The following is a 23,032-nucleotide window of genomic DNA, read 5'->3' on the forward strand; positions in this document are numbered from 1 at the left end:
AAGCACAAATACAACATTTACATTTCATAACCTGGCACAGCGGCCCTGTGTGCATCAGCAACCTGACAACCTGTCCCATAACAGGTAACATTTCACAAGTACTTCCCCTTCTCAAATATGAAGCAATCGTGTCCTCTAGTGACTGACAGGAGGAACTACAGTTCCTGCCTTCTCTCGATTCCAGTTGAAGTGTGTTGCCAAATGAGTGTCAGATGAGATACCTGACGACTTGGCAGCCCCGTGTGTACATACTGGTCCATGAGCTCACTTTGCTGCTGGGGAAGTGCCGTTTCCAAGAGATACTGTTGCCTGGATCACTGTATTTTTGAAATTTGTGAATGACTATTCACAGCAGTTTGCAGCCCCCTGAATGCTCTCACTGAGATGTGTTGCAAACTTCCAATCCCACATGTAGCAGTGGACTGAAATCCAGCAGCCAATGCTCATGCAGCTGCTCCAGTCTGAGACTAACTGGTCCCAAACTCACCTGAAGATCTTCTGAGAAAGGGCAAAGCCTTCCGGAGCACTGATACAAACTACCCATCAGTAGGCTCCCACTGCCATACAAAAAAAACAAGCCCTCCCTTCTTGGTCAGAGCAGCAGATCCGCCTCCAGTGCCCAAGCCAGGCCTGACAATTCCTTGAGGAAACATGTCAGAGGCACCTCTAAACCTGTTTGTCAGTTTCGGAAAATGGATGTGATGCTGCAGCTCACCCTACCCAGTTGGAAGTCAATGAGCAACAGGACTTGGGGGGAGGAGGCTGGGGACAATGATCTATCTGGTCCCACTGCCAATCCCACTGGTAGCAGCATGGAGGAGGTCGCTCTGACTGGTTTCTCTGCACCTCCATTTGCTGCCAGGAAAATCTGGAAGCGCCGCCACCCTCCTCCAAGGTTTCTTTGCCCAATTCCTTTCCTGAGTGAAAACTGAAGGGGCTTCCTTCCGTGAAAGACTGCAGTTCACTTCTGAACCCGGTGACAAGGGTCTGATATGGAGGAGTGCTGGAGAGAAACTGGATGCTATTTCCTGGCCCCTGCCTCGTCCCATAATTTGGATGAATGTGACAATGGGCAATACCCTGTCACATGGCAGAGGTCACCATCCCCTGCTACATTAGTAACAAGAAACACTTTTATTCCCAGAGGGGCTTCTTGTCAAGGGTATTTTGACAAACTGCTGATTTCTCTTGGCTGAATCTAGTTTCACCAGCCACTGTGGGTACGTCACAGGCCAGAGACACCTCAGCCAGGCGGCAGCTGAAACGGGTGAGTGTTGCAGTTCAGATTGACCCACACTGTGCAGGCTATTCAGAAAGTGAACAAGGGGAGGGCATGGGACAGGAAGCTTCTCTCTCCTTGGACTCCCCTGAGCACAAGGTCTGAGCCCTTCTTTCCCCAACTTAGAAGCAAAAAAAACCCAAACCCAACACCTAAGGAGGCAAGAGCAAAAGGAGCTCTTGATAGCTCTTGATTTAATAAAAATCCCACAATGCACGGGCCAAGACAGCCAGATGGGCAACCAGAGGAATAAGTTGCAGCTCTTGAAGAGGGTTTAGCTGCAGGTAGATCCCCCGGCATGTGAAGGATGTGCGAGAAGAATTCTTCCTCTCTGAAACAAAATCCCTCCCACAGCTCCCCCCGAGGCAGACAGCCCAGAGATTTAGGATCCTGAGCTCCTTGGGCCTCTTGTGTTTCTATTAGTTTTAAGTCAAAATAAATGTAGTATTCTTTAAAGATGACTAACAAGGTGTTTAAAAGGGTCTGTCTCTAAGAGGATGAGATTACGCTACAATTTTTATTGAAAAAATACATTTCAGTGGAAATCACTCATTCCTCAAGTTCAGGGGAGTTTGAACTACTGCTCCAGTTTGGACCCATCTTTATTAACAAATTCTTTTCTCCAATCGCGACAGACCATAGGGATATTGGGAGCTACTGAGACATCAGGTGTTGGAGGGACACTCAGCTTTCAACCTCTCCATGTTCCTTCACAGACCTGACATCTTACACCATCTGCACACCCTGCTGAGTTCTTTACAGAAGGAAAGTGTGTGAATACTCACCTCAGCTTCCGCAATTTGCAGTCAGGATGTTTCAGTCCCTCACACAGCAGCTTCATTCCTCCTGCCTCTCCCAGGTTGTTCAGTGCAAGATCCAATTCAGTCAGGGTCGGTTTGACCCTGAGAACAGAGGAGAGATTTCCACAAGAACTGGCTGTCAGACCACAATTCATCAACCTGCAGGAGACAGAAGCAAAGAGGGAAATGAGCACTTCTCTCTGTCCAGTTCCCTCTAGAAAGAGTCCTTTATTCTGGGAATAAAATCACTGTGCTGTAGTAGTGAATTCTGGAGACAACATAATCCCATGTGGATTTTGGTCCACATGAAGCTTTAGCTCTCACTGGGCCAGTGCAAGGGTGACAGAATTGCGTGACTACACCCAGAGAAACGTGGAGGCCTGGGACCTGAGATGGGTGCACTCAGAGACACCTGAAAGGAGACAGGGGTGTAGCTAGCCTTGTACCATGACACAGGGTTGAGCACATCCAAGGTGGCCTGGATGTTGCTCACCAAAGTCTGAATTTGGCCTCTCTCTAATGGAGCACTCGAGATACAGGGTTTCCTCTTGCCCTATAGCAGACTGGAAGCCAGTGGACAGACTCAGCAGCTGGAGAGGGGAAATGAAGTCATTTCAAGGTGTGCCAGGGGAGGCAGAGCACAGGAAGCCTCCCTCTCCTTGCACCCCACACTATGGCTGGGCACAGCCGCAACCCTTGCATTCCCCTGAGCACAAGGTCTGATCCCTTCTCTCGCCACCTCAGGGGCAAAAGTAGCAGCAAAGCAGGCAATGGCAGAGCAGGAGGGGGGCATGAGAAAGTCCCACGATTCACTGGCCAGCACAGTCTTTTGTTTGTTTTCAATTGAAATAAATGTAAAATTGTTCTAAAGATCATTCTGAAGGACTGGCTGTTATCTAAAGGAGAGAGATCATGCTTCGTCTTCCTGGAAAATACCTTAGTGAATATTAGCACCGTGCATTCCTCAGTTCCAGAGGGGTTTAAATTAGTGCTCCAGTTTGGGCTCATCTTTATTTATAAGTTCCATTTTCCAAATATGAGGGGCCAGTGGGATGTTGGGAGCCACTGACACATCAGAAGCTGGAAGACACTCAGCTTTCAGCCTCCCCTTGTACCTGCAGGCAGTGACATCTCACACCCTGCCAGCTTCTTTACAGAAGGGAACCTTACAAATACTTACTGCAGTTTCTGCAGTTTGCAGTTGGGATGTTTCAGTCCCTCACACAGCAGCTGCACTCCTGAATCTCCCAGGTTGTTCTCCCCTATATCTAGCTCTGTCAGGGTGGGTTTGGTGCCGAGAACAGAGGAGAGATCCTCACCACAAGCAGCTGTGAGATAGCAGTTAGAAAGCCTGCATGGGGCAGATAATCAGAGAAGGAAATGAGCACTTCTGTCTCAGTCCGTTTCTAGGAAGATTCTTTTAATTTGGGAATAAAAATCACAGAGCTTTAGTAGTGGATGCTGAAGACCACATATGTCAGTTTCCATCCTGGGCATCTGTAGCTCTCATTGATCCTGTGTTCCACACATTAATGATATTCTAAGGCCAAGTTCCCAAACTCCATCTTCTGAGCAAAATCATTTGGACACCCCCTAATAAAGAAGCTTCATTAGACCTGATGGGTCAGGACTGGAAAGGGAGGGAGGGAAAGGAACCTCATTGTAATATATATTACAGTTTTATGCTTGTGGACAGCCTGTTCTTATCTCTTGCTGCATCCTTTCTACTTAGGACTCAGCAAATAAGCCACCATTTATGGGATACTTAGAATTTAACATTCAGGATTCAGAGTCGGGTGAGTTTTGCCTTGTCTCAAGTCCCCCTTCTCTCTCCATGTTCCCGAGGCTTGACCACACACTGGACAAGGCTAGAATTGCCCTAAGGAGGGCAGTCGCACAGACTGGGCCTACAGTGAAATTCTTTCACCACTGCATTTCTGCTGGTGGCAAACTGCCTGCCAGCATTATTATTAACCACTGTGGGACCTTAGTCCTGCTCTTAGTAAAAGTGCTATTGTCTGCAGTTAACACCCTAGGAGCTGCACTAGTAGTAGGGTAGTTTTATTAGTGAAATTTAACAGAGCTCAGAGCAGACAGTACAATAAATAGTGACCTAAAGGTGCTAGTGGAAAAGTCTTGTGTGCTGGACTATGATAAAACGAAATGGAAGGATGTGGCTGGGGAGAGATTAGAAGAATCTGGGAAGAACTGAAAGGCTGGATATAATGAATGAGCCCGGATGTGTTGTCTGTGCTACATATCAGTGCACAATGTTAAGAAGAAGAAACCTACAGATGCCAAATGACTTATCTGAAGAAATCTCAAGTGAATTTCCAGTGATGCACAAGGCTAGCCCCTCAGCTGGTATAAATCAAACAAGCTATTTTGGAGTCAGTGGAGCTTTGCTGATTGACAGCAGCTGAGGATCTGGACCTTAGTGTGGAGACTAAGAAGCACTGGCTGTGTGCTCCCTGACCAATCAATCTCTTACACTGTGTGCGGAGGATCATCCACTTCCTTTCCAGCCAACTGGCACTTATTCAGGAGTCAGACTGGACCACAGGCTAACATACCAGTCTCATTTGGACCATTTAAAGAAAAAAATCACCTCCTGCACTGCCTGGATCCAGAAGCTAGCAGGAACTTCCTGGGGAGCAGAGGTAAATGTTCTACAAACCTCAGTCCTGGTATTTGCTCCAGCAGAATATTGTGCAGCAGTGTTGGGCTGGAGTCGGTACGTGCATCTTGTTGACTCAGAGCGGAAGACAGCCACCTGTATCTTTAGTGGCTCAAGACCATGTCAGCTGGAAGGGGAAAGGACACGGCCTCCCCATTAGGTAGCCTCCTCTGCACCAGCTTCCCCTTTACTTCCTTAACCCTGCCCAGATCAGTCATGGAACCTAGAAACCCTTTACACTGAGGCATCCAGCCTGCAGCAGAATCTGACCTGCATGATGTATTTCTGCGTCCCACGTGATATTCTCAGAGTCTCCAGAATCGAAGCTGACATTTAAACCAAGTGAGTGTCTAGCCCCGCATGACAGCAGAGATCACCTTCGACATGTCAATTCAGTGCAACTGATACAATGTTTGTCTGAGTCCACAGACAGCCTGAAACAATGATTCGGGGATTCTGAACGTTCCGGTTGCCAAGTACTCTTACTGGAGTATCAACTTAAATAGTTAACATTGACACTAAAACATCATCAATGGACTTTAAATCATGATCATTTGGGTGGCTGGAATGGGGGGCGTGAAGCCGAATGGCTTGGGGATTGGAAGTTGCTACAGGGAAGAAAACGCAGAGACATAGAACAGAACAAACTCACAAACACCAGCAAGAGGAAGAGAAACAGAAAGAAGGATGGAAAAGAAAGAGAAACTAAAGACAGAAATTCCAGAGTCTTAAAGGGAAGCAGATTTTTCTCACTGATGAAGACTGTGACAATAGAGCGCTGAACAGATAATAAACAAAACAATTAATTATTGCATAAGCCCACGTTGTCCCATGATCGTTGCTATCAGTGGACATTCTATTGTACATCATAGGAAGTACATAGTATTTATACCCGGTCCCAGAGACTACAATTAACCATAGAAAGCAGACCTCTTCCCCGAGTGAATGTCACAGCTCTGCCATAGATGCCAAATATTTGTAAAACTGTTTTAGAGATCATAAAATGGTGTCTAAAATGGGCTTTCCCCTCAGAAGATGAGATTAGGCTTCAATTTTTATTCAAAAATACATTTCAGTGAAGAGTTCCAGAGGGGTAGCCGAATTAGTCTTTCAGGTGCCACAGAACTCTCGTTGTTTTTTGAAAACAGACTAACAAATTTGTTTGGGCGTAAGCTTTCGTGGGCAAAAACCCACTGCATCAGATGCAGCGACAAAGTGGGTTTCTGCCCATGAAAGCTTATGCCCAAATAAATCTGTTAGTCTTTAAGGTGCCACAGAACTCTCGTTGTTTTATTTCAGTGAAGATTACTCTCTCCCACTGGTTCCTCACTTTTAGGGGAGTTTGGAATTAGTGCTCCAGTTTGTGCCTATCCTTATTTATAACTTCCAGTCTCCAAAAATGACTGGCTGTCAGAAGCCACGGACACACCTTACGCTGGAGGGACATTTGCCTTTCAGCCTCTGCATGCTCCTACAAGGAGCTGACATCACTAGCCAGCCTCAGACCCTGCGCAGTTCTTTACAGAAAGAAACCTGTAAATACTTACCTCAGTTTTTGCAGTTTGCAGCTGGGGTGGTTAAGTCCCTCACACAGCAGCCTCACTCCCAAGTCTCCCAGGTTGTTCATTGACAGGTCCAGCTCAGTCAGGGTCTGTTTGGTACTGAGAGCAGAGGAGAGATCCCTATAACAAGCGTCTGTGAGATGGCCATTAGTAAGCCTGTAGGAGACAGATAAACAGAGAGGAAAATTAGCCAATCTGTCTGTCCAGTTCCTTAATGTTTCTAGAAAGAGTCCTTTATTATGGGAATAAAATTCACAGCCTTGTACTATTGAATGCTGGGGATCCTGTGACACTTTGTGGTTTCAATCAACATACACTCATAGCTCTCACCCATCCTTTGCTCCGCATATAAATGTTATTTAAAGGCAAAGTTCCCAAACTCCATCCCCTGAGCAGAAACACTTGGGTTCCCCCTTATAAAGAAACGTTATTATAAATCAGGGGTCAGAGGACAGGAAAGAAAGTGTAAGGGGTCTATTAGCCCCTTACTGAAACTTAGTGGGTCTTTTTGATTGGCCATCTCTGGAGGAAACAGGACCCTGGAGCCGACAGCCCTCAGGGCCAGTGGAGAAAGGCCAACTCAGGTCAGCCTGATTGACAGAACAGGCAGGCTAATGACAGAGCCAGGAGGGTGGGGGGAGCCCAGCCCTCACTGTGAGCTAGAGCTGCCTGCTGGGGTGTGCAGGGGCAGAACTGACTGGAGCTAAGGACAAAGCAGCCAGCAGCTGGAAGGGGAGCACAGAAAAACTGAATGGAGCCAAGCTGACCCAACCTACAGCAGCAGAGCAGAGGGGCATCCCAGAAAGTGAAGCATGGAGCAGAGCAAGCTGGGGCAGGAGCCCTCTGGAGCTGAGTGTGGTGAGCAGCTGGGGAGAACAAAAGGGACTTTGGGAGTGTGTGGCGACTGCCAGAACAGGGGGCTGACTCTGCATTCCTGCAGCATAGCCAGGGCCTGGACAGTGGGCCTGCAACGTGTGACACAGACTGTGAACCCCAGAAACACGGTTTGTGGTGCCCCGAACCAGGGGGCAGTGTTGGGATGTTTCCCTTTAACCTTTTTACTCTTTTCTTACTTTTTTAAATTAGTTTGATTGCTATTTGTTTAATAAATTGTATTGCTTTGTATTGTATGCAATGATCAGTGAGTCAGGAAAGTGCCCAGTGCAGAGTTAGTACCTGGAGTGGGGACACCCTAGCCCCTGCCCTAAGGGACCACGGCAAGATTGGGGGTCGAGCCCCAGAAATCCTGGGCCCAGCCTTGTCGGGGTTACGGGCACCCCACCACACAGGGGAGTGGGAGGGGAGCCCTCGAGGTCAAGTGGGGCCTCTGAGTAAAGGAAGTGGGAGCAGGGACTCAGATCCTTTTGCTAACCAACTCTACTGGGGTATTGTACAAGCAAGGAAAGATCCCCACTATAGTGGGCCCATTCTCCCGCTTACAAAGGGAGCAAAAGGAACCTCACTGGGGAATAATGAAAATGTTGCTCACTGGAAGGTATGTTACGGTGTTGCAGATGGGGGGAGCCCATTCTTCTCTCTTGTTGCATCATTTCTACTTAGGACTCAGAAAACAAGCCATCATCTACAGGATACGTAGTACTGAACATTCAGGATTCAGGAATGGGTTCCATTTTGCCAGCTCTTGAATCCTCCTTCTCGTTCCCATTTTCTCTGGCTTGACCATAGATTAGAAAAGGCTGGAATTTCCCTACGGATCCCCCTCTCACAGGCTAGGCCTACAGGGTATGTCCACACTTCAATAAAAGACCCATGGCGTGGCCATCGCTGTCTCTGATCTGCTGACTTGGGCTGGCATGGCTCAGGCTGCGGGGCTATAAAACTGCACTGTAGACATTCTGGTCTCAGACCCGGACTCCAGCCCAAGCCTGAATGTCTACACTGCAATTTTGTAGCCTTGCAGCCCAAGCCCCACCAGCTCGAGTCAGCTGACCCAGGCTCTAAGACTCGGTGCCACAGGTTTTTTTTGTTGCCGTGTAGAAATACACACAGTGAAATTTTTCTTACAGTCTTTCACCATTGCAGCTCCCTTGGTGGAGACTGCCTGCCAGTGTTGTTAATCGCTGTGTCACCAGGCTCTTAGTAAAAATGCTGGTGTCTGTTGCAACCTCCAGGGGAACTGCATCAGCAGTAGTGCAATGGTAGGAAAGCATAACAAAGAGATAGATGGATAGAGAACTGGCTAGATCATTGGGCTCAATGAGTAGTGATCAATGGCTCCATGTCTAGCTCGCAACCGGTCACAAGCGGAGTGCCCCAGAGGTCGGTCCTGGGGCCGGTTTTGTTCAACATCTTCATTAATGATCTGGAGGATGGGGTAGATTACACTCTCAGTAAGTTTGCGGATGACACTAAGATGGGGGGAGTGGTAGATATCCTGGAAGGTAGGGATAGGATACAGAAGGACCTAAACAAACTGGAGGATTGGGCCAAAAGAAATCTAATGAGGTTCAACAAAGAAAAGTGCAGAGTCCTCCACTTAGGAAGGAAGAATCCCATGCACAGCTATAGACTGGGGACTGACGAGCTAGGTAGCAGTTCTGCAGAAAAGGACCTGGGGGTAACAGTGGATAAAAAGCTGGATATGAGTCAGCAGTGTGCCCTGGTTGTCAAGAAGGCTAATAGCATATTGGGCTGCATTAGGAGGGGCATTGCCAGCAGGACGCGGGAAGTGATTATTCCCCTCTATTCAGCATTGGTGAGGCCGCATTTAGAATATTGTGTTCAGTTTTGGGCCCTCCACTGCAAAAAGGATGTGGACGAGTTGGAGAGAGTACAGCGGAGGGCAACAAAAATGATTAGGGGGCTGGAGCACAGGATTTATGAGGAGAGGCTAAGGAAACTGGGCTTGTTTAGTCTGCAAAAGAGAAGAATGAGGGGGGATTTGATAGCAGCCTTTAACTACCTGAAAGGGGGTTCCAGGGAGGATGGGGCTAGGCTGTTCTTGGTGGTGGTAGATGACAGAACAAGGAGCAACGGTCTCAAGTTAAAGGGGGGGGAGGTCTAGGTTGGACATTAGGAAAAAGTTTTTCAGTAGGAGGGTCATGAAGCACTGGAATGGGTTACCTAGGGAGGTGGTGGAATCTCCATCTTTAGAGGTTTTTAAGATGAGGCTTGACAAAGCCCTGGCTGGGATGATATAGCTGAGGTTAGTCCTGCTTTGAGCAGGGTGTTGGACTAGATGACCTCCTGAGGTCCCTTCTAACTCTAATATTCTATGATTCTATGAGATCACATCTTCCTCCATTGGCAGGCACCAGAGGTCTTTGCCACCCATCTGAACAAGAAGCTACCAGCTCTCTGCTCATAGAGTATTTTTCCTGAAACAGGCAAAGTTACAATAAAATGTTAACATACCACATTGTACATTACTTATTACTTTTTCAGGATTGGGTTAATATTCATGGCAACTGGCTAAAAATGCTGACTTGCTGTTTGGGGATCCCTCCTCTGCTGAGTATGCTAAAATGAATAACCAAATTTCTAAATATTTATCTTCTTTTTGCCCTTTCTCTGGTTCACATACATGGTCTGAAAGCATTTCCATTACAGGGACAGTACGTATTTTACTATACCACAATTTCATAGAAGTCACGTTTTTCCAATAACGTGCAATACAAAGTCTTACTAATAACCATAAAAAAAGGAATTAATTTCTTTTTTTTGGTTTAAAATGTAGCTCCTGTACTGGAGCAGGACAGGGGATCTCTCAAGAAACTGATATTTTGTTATAAGATGAAGATTTTTAACAATTTCCTTCCAAAACTGTTGAATTCCTGGACACAACTACTAGATGTGCAAGTATGTTGCCCTTTCCCTGCAACCCCTCCATCAGAGCACCTCCCTCGTAGGAAAAATATGATGTCTTACCTGGAGCAAAATGCCATTAATACAGTAATTTATAAAAATTTTCTTTGAGCTACACAAATTGAAGATGTATATCCCCTTTGCCATATAGGGACCACTAATACAGATCAATTTCTTTGTCCAAATACCTTTCTGCTCCCATATTTTCATCTGGGTTGTTTTCTTATCGACATCTTTTTCAGTAAATATTGTATATATCTTAGACATTAAACCTTTTGTTCCAGCTTGCTCGTGGGTCAACTCCTGAAATGTGGTTAAATGTCTAGATAGAGCTGTCTTGTACCCAGATTTCACAATAAAGTGTTTGACCTGTAAATATTGAAAATACAGGATTTTTACTTTATTATCATAGAATCATAATCTTAGAATCCTAGAGCTGGAAGGGGCCTCAGGAGGTCATCTCGTCCAACCACCTGCTCAAAGCAGGAGTAATCCCAGCGAGGGTTTTGTCAAACCGCAGCTTAAAAACCTCTAAAGATGGATTACATATCTCTTGGTATGATTTTAAATCAGGACTCAGGAACAACTGTTCAAATTAAGTAATCTCAGCTCTTACCCACAATGAATAGTTATTTTGATATTTCCTAGGGATAATTTCCTGATTATTAATGGAAGTAGTTAAGGAAGAGGGTCTTTCGCAACACAATTTTTTTTTAAAAATGTCCCAAGCTGCTAAGATGGACTGGATAAAGGGTAATTTTTTTTTTTTTTTTTAATTTTGGTGAACTAAATTTCTTCTTAAACTAACAATTACAATAAATAACTGTATTTGAGCTTCAGCCTTGTTCAAGTTTTACCCAGGGCTCAGATGATCTATTGTGAACCTAATTGATCATATCTTTTTAATTGTGATGCATAATAATAATAATAATTAATAAGAAAAACTAGGGAAAACTAGTCCAGCTCATTTTGTAGGCTTAAACAGAGCTTCAGAACTCACCCTTTGTCTTTTATGTTTCCATATGAATGTTAATAGAGCTTCCTGCCATGTTTTTTATCAGGGATACCAACATGGATACATAGAAACAAAAATAATTACCTTGAAAGAAAATTCATTTTTACCAAGGCTACCCTTCCTAGCCATGAAATTTCATATTTGTTCCATTCTTTCAAGTATTTCATTATTTTATTTCACAGTGGAGGATAATTTGCCTTTAAAAGAATGTTTATGTTTCTCCACAATATTTATTCCTGAATATTTAAAGATTCCTTAGGCCTTTTACATTTATGTACCTGCCAACAGGTTTTTTTTTTACCTCCTTCAGAAATATTCATTCCTAAAATTTCATATTTATCATCCTTTATTTTGAAGCCTGATACCTGCCCAAATTTCAAATCAATTATTCTATCATTTTTAATAAGACTTCTGGATCCTGCAAATATAACCAGACATTGTCAGCATACAAGGCTATTTTGTGTTCTAATCCAGAAGACATTTGGATGCCTTTTAACAACGGGCTGTTTTTCACATTTATTGCAAACAGCTCCATTGCCACAGCAAACAACAGGAGGATAAGGGACAACCCTGTCTCATATCCCTAAACAAATTAAAGGTTAGAGATTGATGATCATTTACCAAAGCAGACACTTGAGGATGAGTATGCAGGGCCAAAATACCTATAGTAAAAACTGATTTCCAAAACCAAACCTTAACAAAATCTGTCTGAGGTACTCCCACTCCAGCCAGTCAAAGACTTTCTCAGCATCCAAAGAAAGCAACATACAGGAAGAATAGCTAGAATTAACATTACAGATCAAATTCAGAGTTCTTCTGGTATTATCAGATAGATGCCTGCCAGCAACAAACCCAGATGGGTTAGGGTGAAGATTTGGGCAAGTTGACACTCAGTCTGTTTGCTAGCACCGTGGCATAAATTTTAGCATCCACTTTAATTAAATAAACAGGTCTGTGTGGTGTACAATTCTTTCTTTAGGAATGACCACAATTTTTGCCTCTTTCCATGAATCTGGAATCTCATTGCCACGCAATACAACAATTCAGTTAAAATAGGGACCAACACTTGCTTTAGAGCTATATAATACTCTCTAGAAAATCTATCGGGACATGGAGCTTTGTTGGATCTTAAATTTTTAATTACAACCTTAAATTCCTCTGCAGCTATTTGCCTATCACGAGCTGCCCCATCATTTGCTGAGAGCTGAGGTAGTTACATGCTTCTCAAATATCTGTTAATAAATTCAGGAATTGGCTGTTCTGAAGTGTACAAAGTATGAAGAAGTTAGAAAACGTTTTAGATACCTGTTTGATGCTAGTTACTAAATCTCCCTTTTTATTTCTAATCAGAGGGATGGCTGATTTATTCTGTTTCTTTTTTAACTTTCTAGCTAAAAGGCCTATTAGCCTTATTGTCCTTTTCATAATATTTTTGTTTAATATATCTAAGTGTTTACTCAGCTGCACCTGTTTGTAACAAGCTAACCTTCCCTCTTATCTCAATTATTTTTTTATATGTCCTGTAGATTTCTGGCTACTGTCCAAAACAGAAAGTTTATTAACCAGACTCGCTTCTTCACAACCACTCATGTCTTGGAAGTATAATGCTTTATTTATAAGGCATTTCCTCATTACCACCTTTTTGGCATCCAGAGAGCACTCATTGATCCCTTTCTTATCACTTTCTTCTATATATATTTCTGAAAATTGTCTTCCAGCTCTTGAATTCTAAAGGAGTCATATAACAAAGCTCTAATTCAACTCCCAGACCTTTTGTTTTTCCATTGAGTCCCAGTCTTTCAATCTATTATATGCAGGAACATGATCAGACCAAGTTATAACTCCCACACTAGCTTTTTCAAATAAATTAGCCAAGGTCTTAGAAATAAAATCATATAAATCCTGGAATAAGATACATGAGTAGCAGAATATGTATAGTGCCTAACATCTGGATTCATCTCCTGCTAGACATCCACCAGATCCTCATTTTCAAGTGATTCAACAAATTTGTGCTTGCTCCCCCCCAAATCCTTTCTGTGTACATTCAGTCAATCCAAAGTGGGATTAAACACCTCATTAAAATCCCCCTAGAAAAATATCCTCTTCTCTAAAACTGTAGAAGTCCCTAAAAAACTATAGAAAAAGAAGCTTGCCTTTGATTGCCAGCATATACATTGGCTAAGATGAGAAGTTTACTTTTCCAGGGCCCCTTAATTAAAATATATCTGCCTTCTGTAACTACGGGTTGTGCTGAAAAAATAAAAGGGAAGCGTTTAGCAAAAAATATTGCCATCTTTCCTCTATCTATTAGATTGCCCTGGGGAGACAAGGTAGCTGTGTCCCAGATGCAGTCAAGTATTTATCTTCATTTTTCTTCAAGTGAATTTCATGTAACTAGATTACACTCGGAAAATCCTTTTTCAGTGAAAAAAATACTCTTTTTTGTTGGATCGTTCATCCCCCTACCATTAGCAGTTATTGCATAATAAACTCACCCATAATTATCAAGTCTGTTCTCACCCCATATATTACTCTTGGTTAAAAGCAGTGAGACCTCACTAGCTAGATGCATTTGTGCATCTTCTTTAAATAAGACATTTTAGATAGAATTCCCATCCTACACACAGTACCTTTAAAACCTCACATACATTACTTTTTCTTTTTCTAACACCTAGATTGTTGTATATATTCTTGATTCTGTGTCTGATTTACCGTAAATGTTTTCAATTCTGAGCCCTAACTTTTATTAGTGTAATTTTTCTGTTGAAACAAATGTTTCGGTTCTCTTATGCTCTGTTTCCCTCTCATTCCCCTCCCTATGCATTCTCCTATTATCATCTGGTCCCCTCGATCTGTGAGAACCCAGCCTTTCCTTACGTCCTCCTTGGGCAAGTTAGTTCCCTGCTAAAGGGAGGTTTTCTTTTCTTTCTTTTTTTAATGTTCTCGAGAATCAAACCTTATCCAATCTTATTAAATAGCTTTGTAACATTGAGCATTATGAGATTATAATACCATTTTTGAGTTAATTTATTCTTAAAATATTCCACCATAGATGACCCATTTCCAAATAATGTACATTTTGGAATGTTTAAAGCAATCACAAAGTCAACTTACTTCAGTAGGGCAGATCTAGGTCTCCTGCTATTTTGTTACTAACTTTGGTTTATAATATAAATCACAACATTAAATTAACTATAATGTATATTATAACCATTAAGGATACTGTAATCACATAGAGTAAACTATCCTGTGTGCTATACAGCTCAGCTTCCATTTAACTATATGCCTTTGTCACTATAACCAATGGATATAATATCCATTTGTGACACTGAGCCAGAAAGGGTTAAGCACTAGCAGGCTAAATGACCCAAATTCTACCTTTAGAGACATATTAGAAGATATATAAATGGTAATTAGGGCTATTCCTTATAAATGGCTATCAAAGCCATGTTAATAGACCTGAGTGTTTGAAATGCAAGTCTATGTGCTTGTCTATGTATATGTGTATGTTACCTATTTGCTGTATCATTTCTACCTACTGCATCTGAGGAAGTGAGCTGAGGCTCACGAAAGCTTATGCCTGCTGAAATTAAATTTGTTAGTCTTTAAAGTGCTACAGGACTCTCATTGTTTAAGTCTGTATTGTTAGAGAATTAGAAGAAGATGGTGAATGTATTTTTCTGTGTTTACCTATATCTTGTGAGAGGTTAACAATGTAACCAGAAGGTCCCTGTCAGTTACTATATTCTATTTATTCAGAGATCAAAAGAGGATATTAACATTTAGATGAAACTTGGGTGCAATAATATCATTGTCTTTCTTTCTTTCTGAAGATTGTAGTAAACTACTTATGAATGGCTTGAGATGGGTAGGTACCTTATGCAAATCAATGCAGCTAAAGCTAATTACCAGTGTGTGCCTAAAAAAATTGTTTTGAAGTTAAATCTCTATCATATACCTTCTTCACCCAAGGAATCCCTGCTGTATTAACTACTGTCAAGAGGCTATCTGGCCTGGCAGAGGACTATAAAGGAAGCTTTGTACTTAATCCTGTCATCTCAGATCTGTTTAAACTTGGTCAGGGGAAGCTTTACTGAGATCTCCAGCTCCAGTCTGGATTACCCTCTTAATTCTCATGGAAGAATTTGAACAAACTCTATATATGGATTGCTGATTGGATTATAATTTATGGACCTAATTCTGAAAGAACTTTTTGCAACTCAGCAGCTCACCAGCTTTATTATGAAACTGACCTAAGAACTTAATTCATGTCTGTATGTATAACAAACGTCTAACCAATACTCTCTTCTTTCTTTTTTAATAAATCTTAGTTAATAAGAATTAGCTGTAAGTGTGTATTTGTTAAGATCTCAAATATTCATTGACCTGGTGGGTAAATGTGTCCGGTCTCTTGGGATTGGTAGAACTTTATATACTATGAACAAGATTTTCAGTAATCCTCATCATATTTAACTTGGCTGTCTGGGTGGGAGCCAAAAATACGTCCTATCAAACTAACTCGACATCTCTTTATGATGAGATTACAGGTTTGATTGATAAAGGTAACAGTATTGATGTAATATACGTAGACTTCTGCAAGGCATTTCATTTGCTACTGCAAGATATTTTGATTAAAAAACTACAATGATATAAAATTAACATTGCACACATTAAATTGAATAAGATCTAGCTAACTGATAGGTCTTAAAATGTAATTATAAGTGGGGTATTGAGCAAGTGTATTTCTAGTGGGGTCTCATAGGGAGCAGTTCTTGGCCCTATGATATATAACTTTTTTATCAGTGACTTGGAATAAAACATAAAATTGTTTATGATAAAGTTTGCAGATGGCACAAAAATTGGGGAAAATGATAAATAATGAAAAGAACAGGTCACTGATACACAGTGGATCACATGGTAAGCTGGGTGTAAGCAAATAAATATATGTTTTAGTACAGCTAAATGTAAATGTATACATCTAGGGACAAAGAATGTAGGTCATACTTATAGAATGTGCGACTTTGTTCTTAGAAGCAATGTCTCTGAAAAAGATTGGGGGATCGTGGTTGATAATCAGATGAACATGATCGCTCAGTGCAACACTGTGGTCAAAAGAGCTAATGCAATCCTTGGATGCATAACAAGGGGAATCTCAAGCAGGAGTATAGAGGTTATTTTACCTCTGTATTAGACTTTTGTGTGACCACTTCTATAATACTGTGTCCAGTTCTGGTGTCCACAATTCAAGAAGGATGTTGGGTTCAGAGAAGATCCATGAGAATGATTAAAGGATAAGAAAATCTGCCTTCTAGTGATGGACTCAAGGAGCTTAATAATTTTAGTTTAACGAAGAGAAGGTTAAGGGGTGATTTGATTACAGTCTAAGTACCTACATGGGGTACAAATATTTTATAATGGGCTTTTCAATCTAGCAGAGAAAGGTAGAACAGGATCCAATGACTGGACATTGAAGCTAGACAAATTCAAACTGGAAATAAGGCATAGATTGTTAGGTGAGAGTAATTAACCACTGGAACAATTTAGCAAGGGTTATGGTGGATTCTCCATTCACTTATAATTTTAAAATACAGATTGGATGTTTTTTCTAAAAGCAATGCTCTCGGGGAAGTTCTATGGCCAGTGTTCTACATGAGGTCAGAATGGATGATGACAATCGTCCCTTCTGGCCTTGGAATCTATGAATCTATATCCCCGAGAAGAGCGCTAAGAAGGAATGTCTTCTCTATCTCATGGAGAAGGATGCTCCTATGTACCTTGATAACGGCACGTTATAACAAAGACTCTGGCACATAGAATCATAGGGCTGGAAGGGACCTTGAGAGGTCATCTAGTCCAGGCCCCTGCACTCATAGCAAGACTAAGTATTATCTAGACTATCCCAGACAGGTGCTTTAATCTCAGACGAGACAAAGGTTCTATAATCCTCATACTAGCCATGACAGGCACAGCTTTAAGCTCTGGTGCAAATGGTCAAAGATGATCCCATCAGGCAGAGAGTCTGGTCTTGGATCATCACGTAAAATGAAGGCACCTTGCTCCCTCTCCCTATGCTGGAGCCCTCTCCCGGTTAGCTTGGCTCCTGACAGGGTACAGAGCCATAGACACAAGCACATGGCTCATGTCTTCCTGGAATCATATCAGCCAACTCCGAGAAGTACCGAAAACATCCAGTGAAAAGTGTCTCTGGTGGGATGCAGACAGGGCCACGTTGACCCCTGTGTTTGTTCCATGGAAAAACAGCTAGACTGACTCCATCCAGTGGCATTTGTCAGCTATTTCTGAGGAACCAGACAAAATGTTTCTGCAGCCCTTATCATCTAGTCCATGTGGGGATTGACACTTCTGAACCTCCATTAAACAGCCTCTGTCTCAAGGGATATTAATGTCACCCTAACAAAGTGGACAAAAGCTCCTTTGGATGCAGTCGTTTAACATGAGCTTAATTTTCTTACATGGGATGTCATTTGCCTATTTACCGTGACTGTAGTTCAGAGAGCAAGTGAGCCGCAGGCTCCAGTGACGGATCCACCTTACCAAATATTACAAAGCTAAGGTGGTAGCACAGTCTCCTCTGAGATTCCTCCCCAGGAGCATCGTGAACTTGCACCTAAATGAACCTATCATCCTGGCTACATTTTTCTCACAGCTCTTCTCCCCCAGCATGCGGTACATGAGATACACACCCTCCGCAGCATGAATCTCATGTTGGGGGACAAGGAAGATATAGTGGCAGTTCCGGTAATAGAGCAGAGACCTTGCGGTTTCCAGGATCAGGCATCACCAGCCCACCTTGCCGTGCAGGGAGCCCTCTGCAGCCCCACTGTCATGGGAATGAGTGAGCAGGGCCATGACAACGGAGCTGCAGAGGGCTCCCTGCACTGCCGCAGGTCTGGTGACACCTGATTCCTGCAGGCGCAAGGTGCGGGGAGGAGGCTGCAGTCCCTGCGGGGCACAGCAGTTGTCATGAACTCGGCTGCCTCTGGGCTGGGTTGCCTAGCAACCCAATGAACTCCACTGGGCGCAATAAACCCTCACTAAGAGACTGTGCTCCCTGATTGGTCAGAAGAGCCAACAGATCACCACTGAAGCCCTGCAGCAAGAACAGCACAGTGGCTGCTTAATGCGTTGCACGCCTGCATTTGCGCCAGCCATTGCCTCCTCCGCTTCAGCCTGAGTCCTTGCCTGTCTCTGAACTGAATCCTAACTCCTGGCTCTGACCATCAGCTTCTCTCCAGACCATGACTCTGGTTCTGCCTCTGACTCTGCTCAGACCACTAGGCCAGACTCCTGCTTCAACCACTAGGTTGCACTGCTTACACCTTGGTGTGTGACAGCAGAGAACCCCAACAAGGACTCTCCTCTGTCCCACCAGAACTGTAGCTTTCCCTGCAGGAGATCCCTCAGGGCAGAGCAGAGTCCTGGCCAGGACTTGCACCTACAGGAATCGAGGCTCACGAGCCCTGTGGCAGTGCAAGGAGGTCTCTGCAGCCCCTCTGTCTAAGGAGTGAATGAGAGGGGCCATGCCCTCACCTCTTGGCTATCCAAACTCCTGGTTATCCATAAAAAATCTGGGTCCCCCCAAGTTATTTGGACAGTAGGGAGTATTCTGGAACTGGAAATTTAAATTCCTAAGCACCTGGACAATTCTGTAACGTCACTACAGCAGCCAGTGTAAAGGGAGCTACAGTGCTGTAGAATTTCTGGGATAACAGCAGTAATAGGGGGATTTTAAAAAGGAAAGAATAGTTTCTTACTTTAGTTTCTTTAATTTACAGTTTGGATCCTTCAATGCTTGACAAAGCAGGTAAATAGGCGACCACTTCACCGCGTCCTGATGCTGTTCCCTAAAAAGAGAGAATAGAAATGTTCTATGTTGTTCTCTGGAAACAGATTTTAATTCTGTTTCCTGAACATGGTAATACCCTCTCAGATGACACAAGCATACATTGCATATAAATTACTCCATTAATCCCTGAGTGGGATTCTCGAGGGAGCCAGTTTAGGTGCTTATGTCCAAAATTCAGATTCACAAAATGCCTGCTCTGCTGCTGCCTAAGCCTAGAGGTGACTAGAAGTTTCCCCTGGTACAGTCCTCCAAGTCCATCCTAGAACTCTCTCAATCTGGCTTTCTCTCCACTGGAACCTCCCTCAAGACAGTCTTTAATGACCTCTTCCTGGACAAATCTCAGGGCTTTTACTCAATCCTCCAACTTCTCAACTGCTCGTCTGCCTTCAGTACCATCAACCATATTCTTTTTACTGAGATCTTTTCCTCACCCAGCTCTCATGACTGTTACTTTTTGTTTCTCCTTCTACCTTGCTAGTCAATCCCTCGGTACTTTATTTGGGGGATCCTACTCATTCTCCTCCTACTTTCATTCGGGTCCCACAGAACTCCATACTTGGCTCTTTCCTTTTCTTCACCCACATCTTGTTACTGGGCAATTTAATTAAAAAACATGGTTTTCACTGTTGTTACCCTTTAGCCCAACTGGTTAGCCAATATTCAGGGCCTTGCTAGATTATTTCCATTAGAAGGAGAAATTGATGGTGCAAATCAGGTATATTCCTTAGAGCAAACCTGCTTGTTTACAAAGAGTGTACACAAAGTTCTGTTTCCCTGAACACAGCAGGAACAAACAACAGCAGGAAGCTTCCTTGCTTACATTTTCTAAGTCTGCCTCTTAAATGAATTCTGTTCCCAAGAAGCTCTGTCTCTCTACTCCCTCTCAAGACCACGCTCATGACTGCTTCTCTCACTCACTGTTGGCTTTCTCCTCTAACACACAGAGATACACTCAGCTAAAACCAATATCCTAGCACTTGCACTTTCAACCACTTCCAGGGAAACCTCTGCTAAGCCACCTGAATTAGTTTTCGCTCAAGCCTTGCTATGCAGCACATTGCTTGGAGCTCTTATGTCCAGCTATCACACTAAATAAAACAGGCTCAATCTCTCCATCCATTTAGCCAGATAGAAGTGTGCTTAGCAAACTGATAGCTTTAACCAGGTTTCTGATTGTGTGTGGATCAAAGACTCATGGTAGCCATTAACAACTTCCAGCATAATACTACTGTCTTCATTTGCTCCAATCCCTCAGACAGAGACAAACACCTACAGAATCTCCATAAAACGTTCTTAAAACTACAATACCCACCTGCAGAGGTGAAGAAACAAATTGACAGAGCCAGACAGGTACCCAGAAGTCACCTACTACAAGACAGACCCAACAAAGACCACAACAGAACACCACTGGCCATCACCTACAGCCCCCAGCTAAAATCTCTCCAGCACATCATTAAGGATCTACAACCTATCCTAGCAGATGATCCCTCACTCACTGTAGTTGTGGGAGGCAGACCCATCCTTGCTTACAGACAGCCCCCCAACCTGAAGCAAATACTCACCAGCAACCCTACACCCTACAAGAAGACCAATCCAGGAACCTACCCCTGCAACAAACCCCGTTGCCAGCTCTGCCCACACATTGACTCTAGTGACACCATCACTGTTCCTAACCACATCAGCCACACCATAAAGGGCTCATTCACCTGCACATCTACTAATGTAATATATGCCATCATGTGCCAGCAATGCCCCTCTGCCATGTACATTGGCCAAACCGGACTGGCACTAATGCAAAAGAATAAATGGACACAAATCAGACACAAAAAATAATATCTATAAACCAGTTGCAGAACACTTCAATCTCCCAGGACACTCTGTCACTGACTTGAAAGTTGCCATACTTCTACAAAAAAACAAACTTCAAAAACAAACTTCAAAGAGAAACTGCTGAGCTAGAAATCATCTGCAAACTTGACACAATCAAACTGAGTCTGAATCGGGACTTAGAATGGTTATCTCATTACAAGAAGTAATTGTCACTGTTCATACATTCTCACCTCCTAATGGAAGGTTGTGAATAGGCCTCAACTACTCTGAATGGACTTTGCTTTTATCTACCTTCCCCATTGTTGTTTCTTACCCTTGGATTTGTGTATATATATATATATAACTTCTATGTGATTTCTATTCCTTACATCTGACAAAGTGGGCTACAGCCTACGAAAGCTTATGCCTGCAGAAATTAAATGTGTTAGTCCTTAAAGTGCTACAGAACTCTCGTTGTTTTTGCTGTATACAGACTAACACAGCTACCCCTCTGAAACAATACACAGATTGTCTCTGTAGTCTGGTCCTGTCTCGTTCTGTCCAAACTAAAATCTTGGTTTGTTTTTCCCACACCTCTTTACGGATGTCCAGCCACCAACATCACTCATGCCCATAATCTCAACATCCTCCTTGACTCAGCCCTTTCTCTAGAGCCACATATCCAGGACATGTCTAAATCTTGCCATTTCCTGCACAACGTCTCTGAGATCCAGAATTTCCTCTCACTCCACAGAGCTAAAACTCCAGGTCCTTATCATCTTGACTACTGCACCCTTTTCCTCTCTGGCCTTGACAAATACAGTCTTGTCTCTCAAGTCCATTAAAAATGAAGAACATCTCCTTGGCTTATTATTCTACCTACATCAATTCCTTCTTTGAATCCCTCCGTTATCTATCTCGAAACTCATTCAAACTAAGCACACAGTCAAACCAATGTCAGGTAACACAGCTAAAAACTTATTTAACCCCACCCCCGCCCTTACACACAGACACAAGCAAAACAAGACACTGCACTGCACACACTTCACCCTCTTGGGAGAGGGTGAGAGAACACACTACCTGACAGTTTTGTGGTCACATTTCTTAAGGCACTACTGGAAAACGCTCAGAAGCTAGTGATGAGCATGGTACACAAAGTAGAATGTGCCCTGGACACAGGTTTTACAAAACGCCATAGCCTCTTTAATGACCACAGCTGGGGACATTTAGTTATTTTGCCTCATTTAAAAGACAGTACACCTAGCAGCAGAGCACCTTCCAACACCGTACTTCTGGGTGGGCTCAGTACAGACTCTGAGATAAGAGTTCCGCCTGATCATTTAACACAATTTGCTGCAGCACATGGAGATCTACCATCCATTTCCTCATCTCCCTTCGAACCCTACTTACCCTGTGTGATCTGATGAGACTATATACTCTGAGGTGTTATTTCTAGAGGTAAACTAAATGTCTGGCTGATCTGGTCTAATGTCTGTAATCAATACAATTTTCAGTTAAAATGTCACATACCTGAACTTCCAGGTGTTTGCTGAGGACCTAAAGCTGAAAGAGAAATTGCACATGAATGTTAGTGTAACAGAATCATGGTGTGTCACACTGTATGTGTGAACTTGTACGAGCATCCATGCACTTCATTCACTGCTGTCTGAAAGCTTTTCTACATCTGGAGTTATTCTGGTATAACAACTCTCTATGTGGACACTCTTATTCATGGTTAGTTTAATATATTTTGAAAGTGGATTAAGCTAAAGTGGAAAAAAGCACTCTTATTCTGGAATAAGAGTGTTCATGCATGGATTTATTCAGGAACAGCTATTCCACTTTAAATTCACACCTTACCTTAATCTGAAATAATTTAAGTGAAGACAAGCCTTGAGGACTGTAAAGGTTGTGTCATAGATGCCCCAGGCCAGCACCATCCTGCTTTCAAAAACTGGACTTCACTCTCTTGTGGGACACTGAGAACAGCAGGAGGCCTTTGGAACTGCAGCTCTCTAGGTTTGCTGGCTACTAGATTGTTTGTAGTGCACTAAATTTGTTTCTTTAATTAAATATAGCCACAAAGATAGAGTTCCTGCCTGAAATCCTAGAAAGATCCTGTTCAGCTGTTTAGTGATAATATACTGGGTAAGATTCTCTTCTATGACCAGTTAGCAGTTACAGATCCTTGATTCTCT

The 23,032-nt window shown here is 43.0% G+C and overlaps 1 protein-coding gene across 1 annotated transcript in view; it reads right to left on the minus strand.

The window, feature by feature from the left end:
* The window catches only part of LOC137142837 (NACHT, LRR and PYD domains-containing protein 12-like), a 33,368-nt gene extending 10,594 nt beyond the window's left edge, over nucleotides 1–22,774 (minus strand). Inside the window, exons 1-6 of the mRNA XM_067532301.1 lie at nucleotides 22,695–22,774; nucleotides 22,365–22,397; nucleotides 18,934–19,023; nucleotides 6,304–6,417; nucleotides 3,260–3,430; nucleotides 2,065–2,238 (exon numbers count right to left, since the gene is read on the minus strand). Of these exons, the coding sequence (XP_067388402.1) occupies nucleotides 2,065–2,238; nucleotides 3,260–3,430; nucleotides 6,304–6,417; nucleotides 18,934–19,023; nucleotides 22,365–22,397; nucleotides 22,695–22,774 (662 nt within the window). The remainder of the gene's footprint in view (nucleotides 1–2,064; nucleotides 2,239–3,259; nucleotides 3,431–6,303; nucleotides 6,418–18,933; nucleotides 19,024–22,364; nucleotides 22,398–22,694) is intronic.
* Between the last annotated feature and the right edge of the window lie 258 nt (nucleotides 22,775–23,032).

Source organism: Emydura macquarii, unplaced genomic scaffold (assembly GCF_026122565.2).
Source record: "Emydura macquarii macquarii isolate MOO-44397 ecotype Brisbane River unplaced genomic scaffold, CSIRO-AGI_Emac_v2 contig_3253, whole genome shotgun sequence".
Taxonomy (NCBI): domain Eukaryota; kingdom Metazoa; phylum Chordata; order Testudines; family Chelidae; genus Emydura; species Emydura macquarii.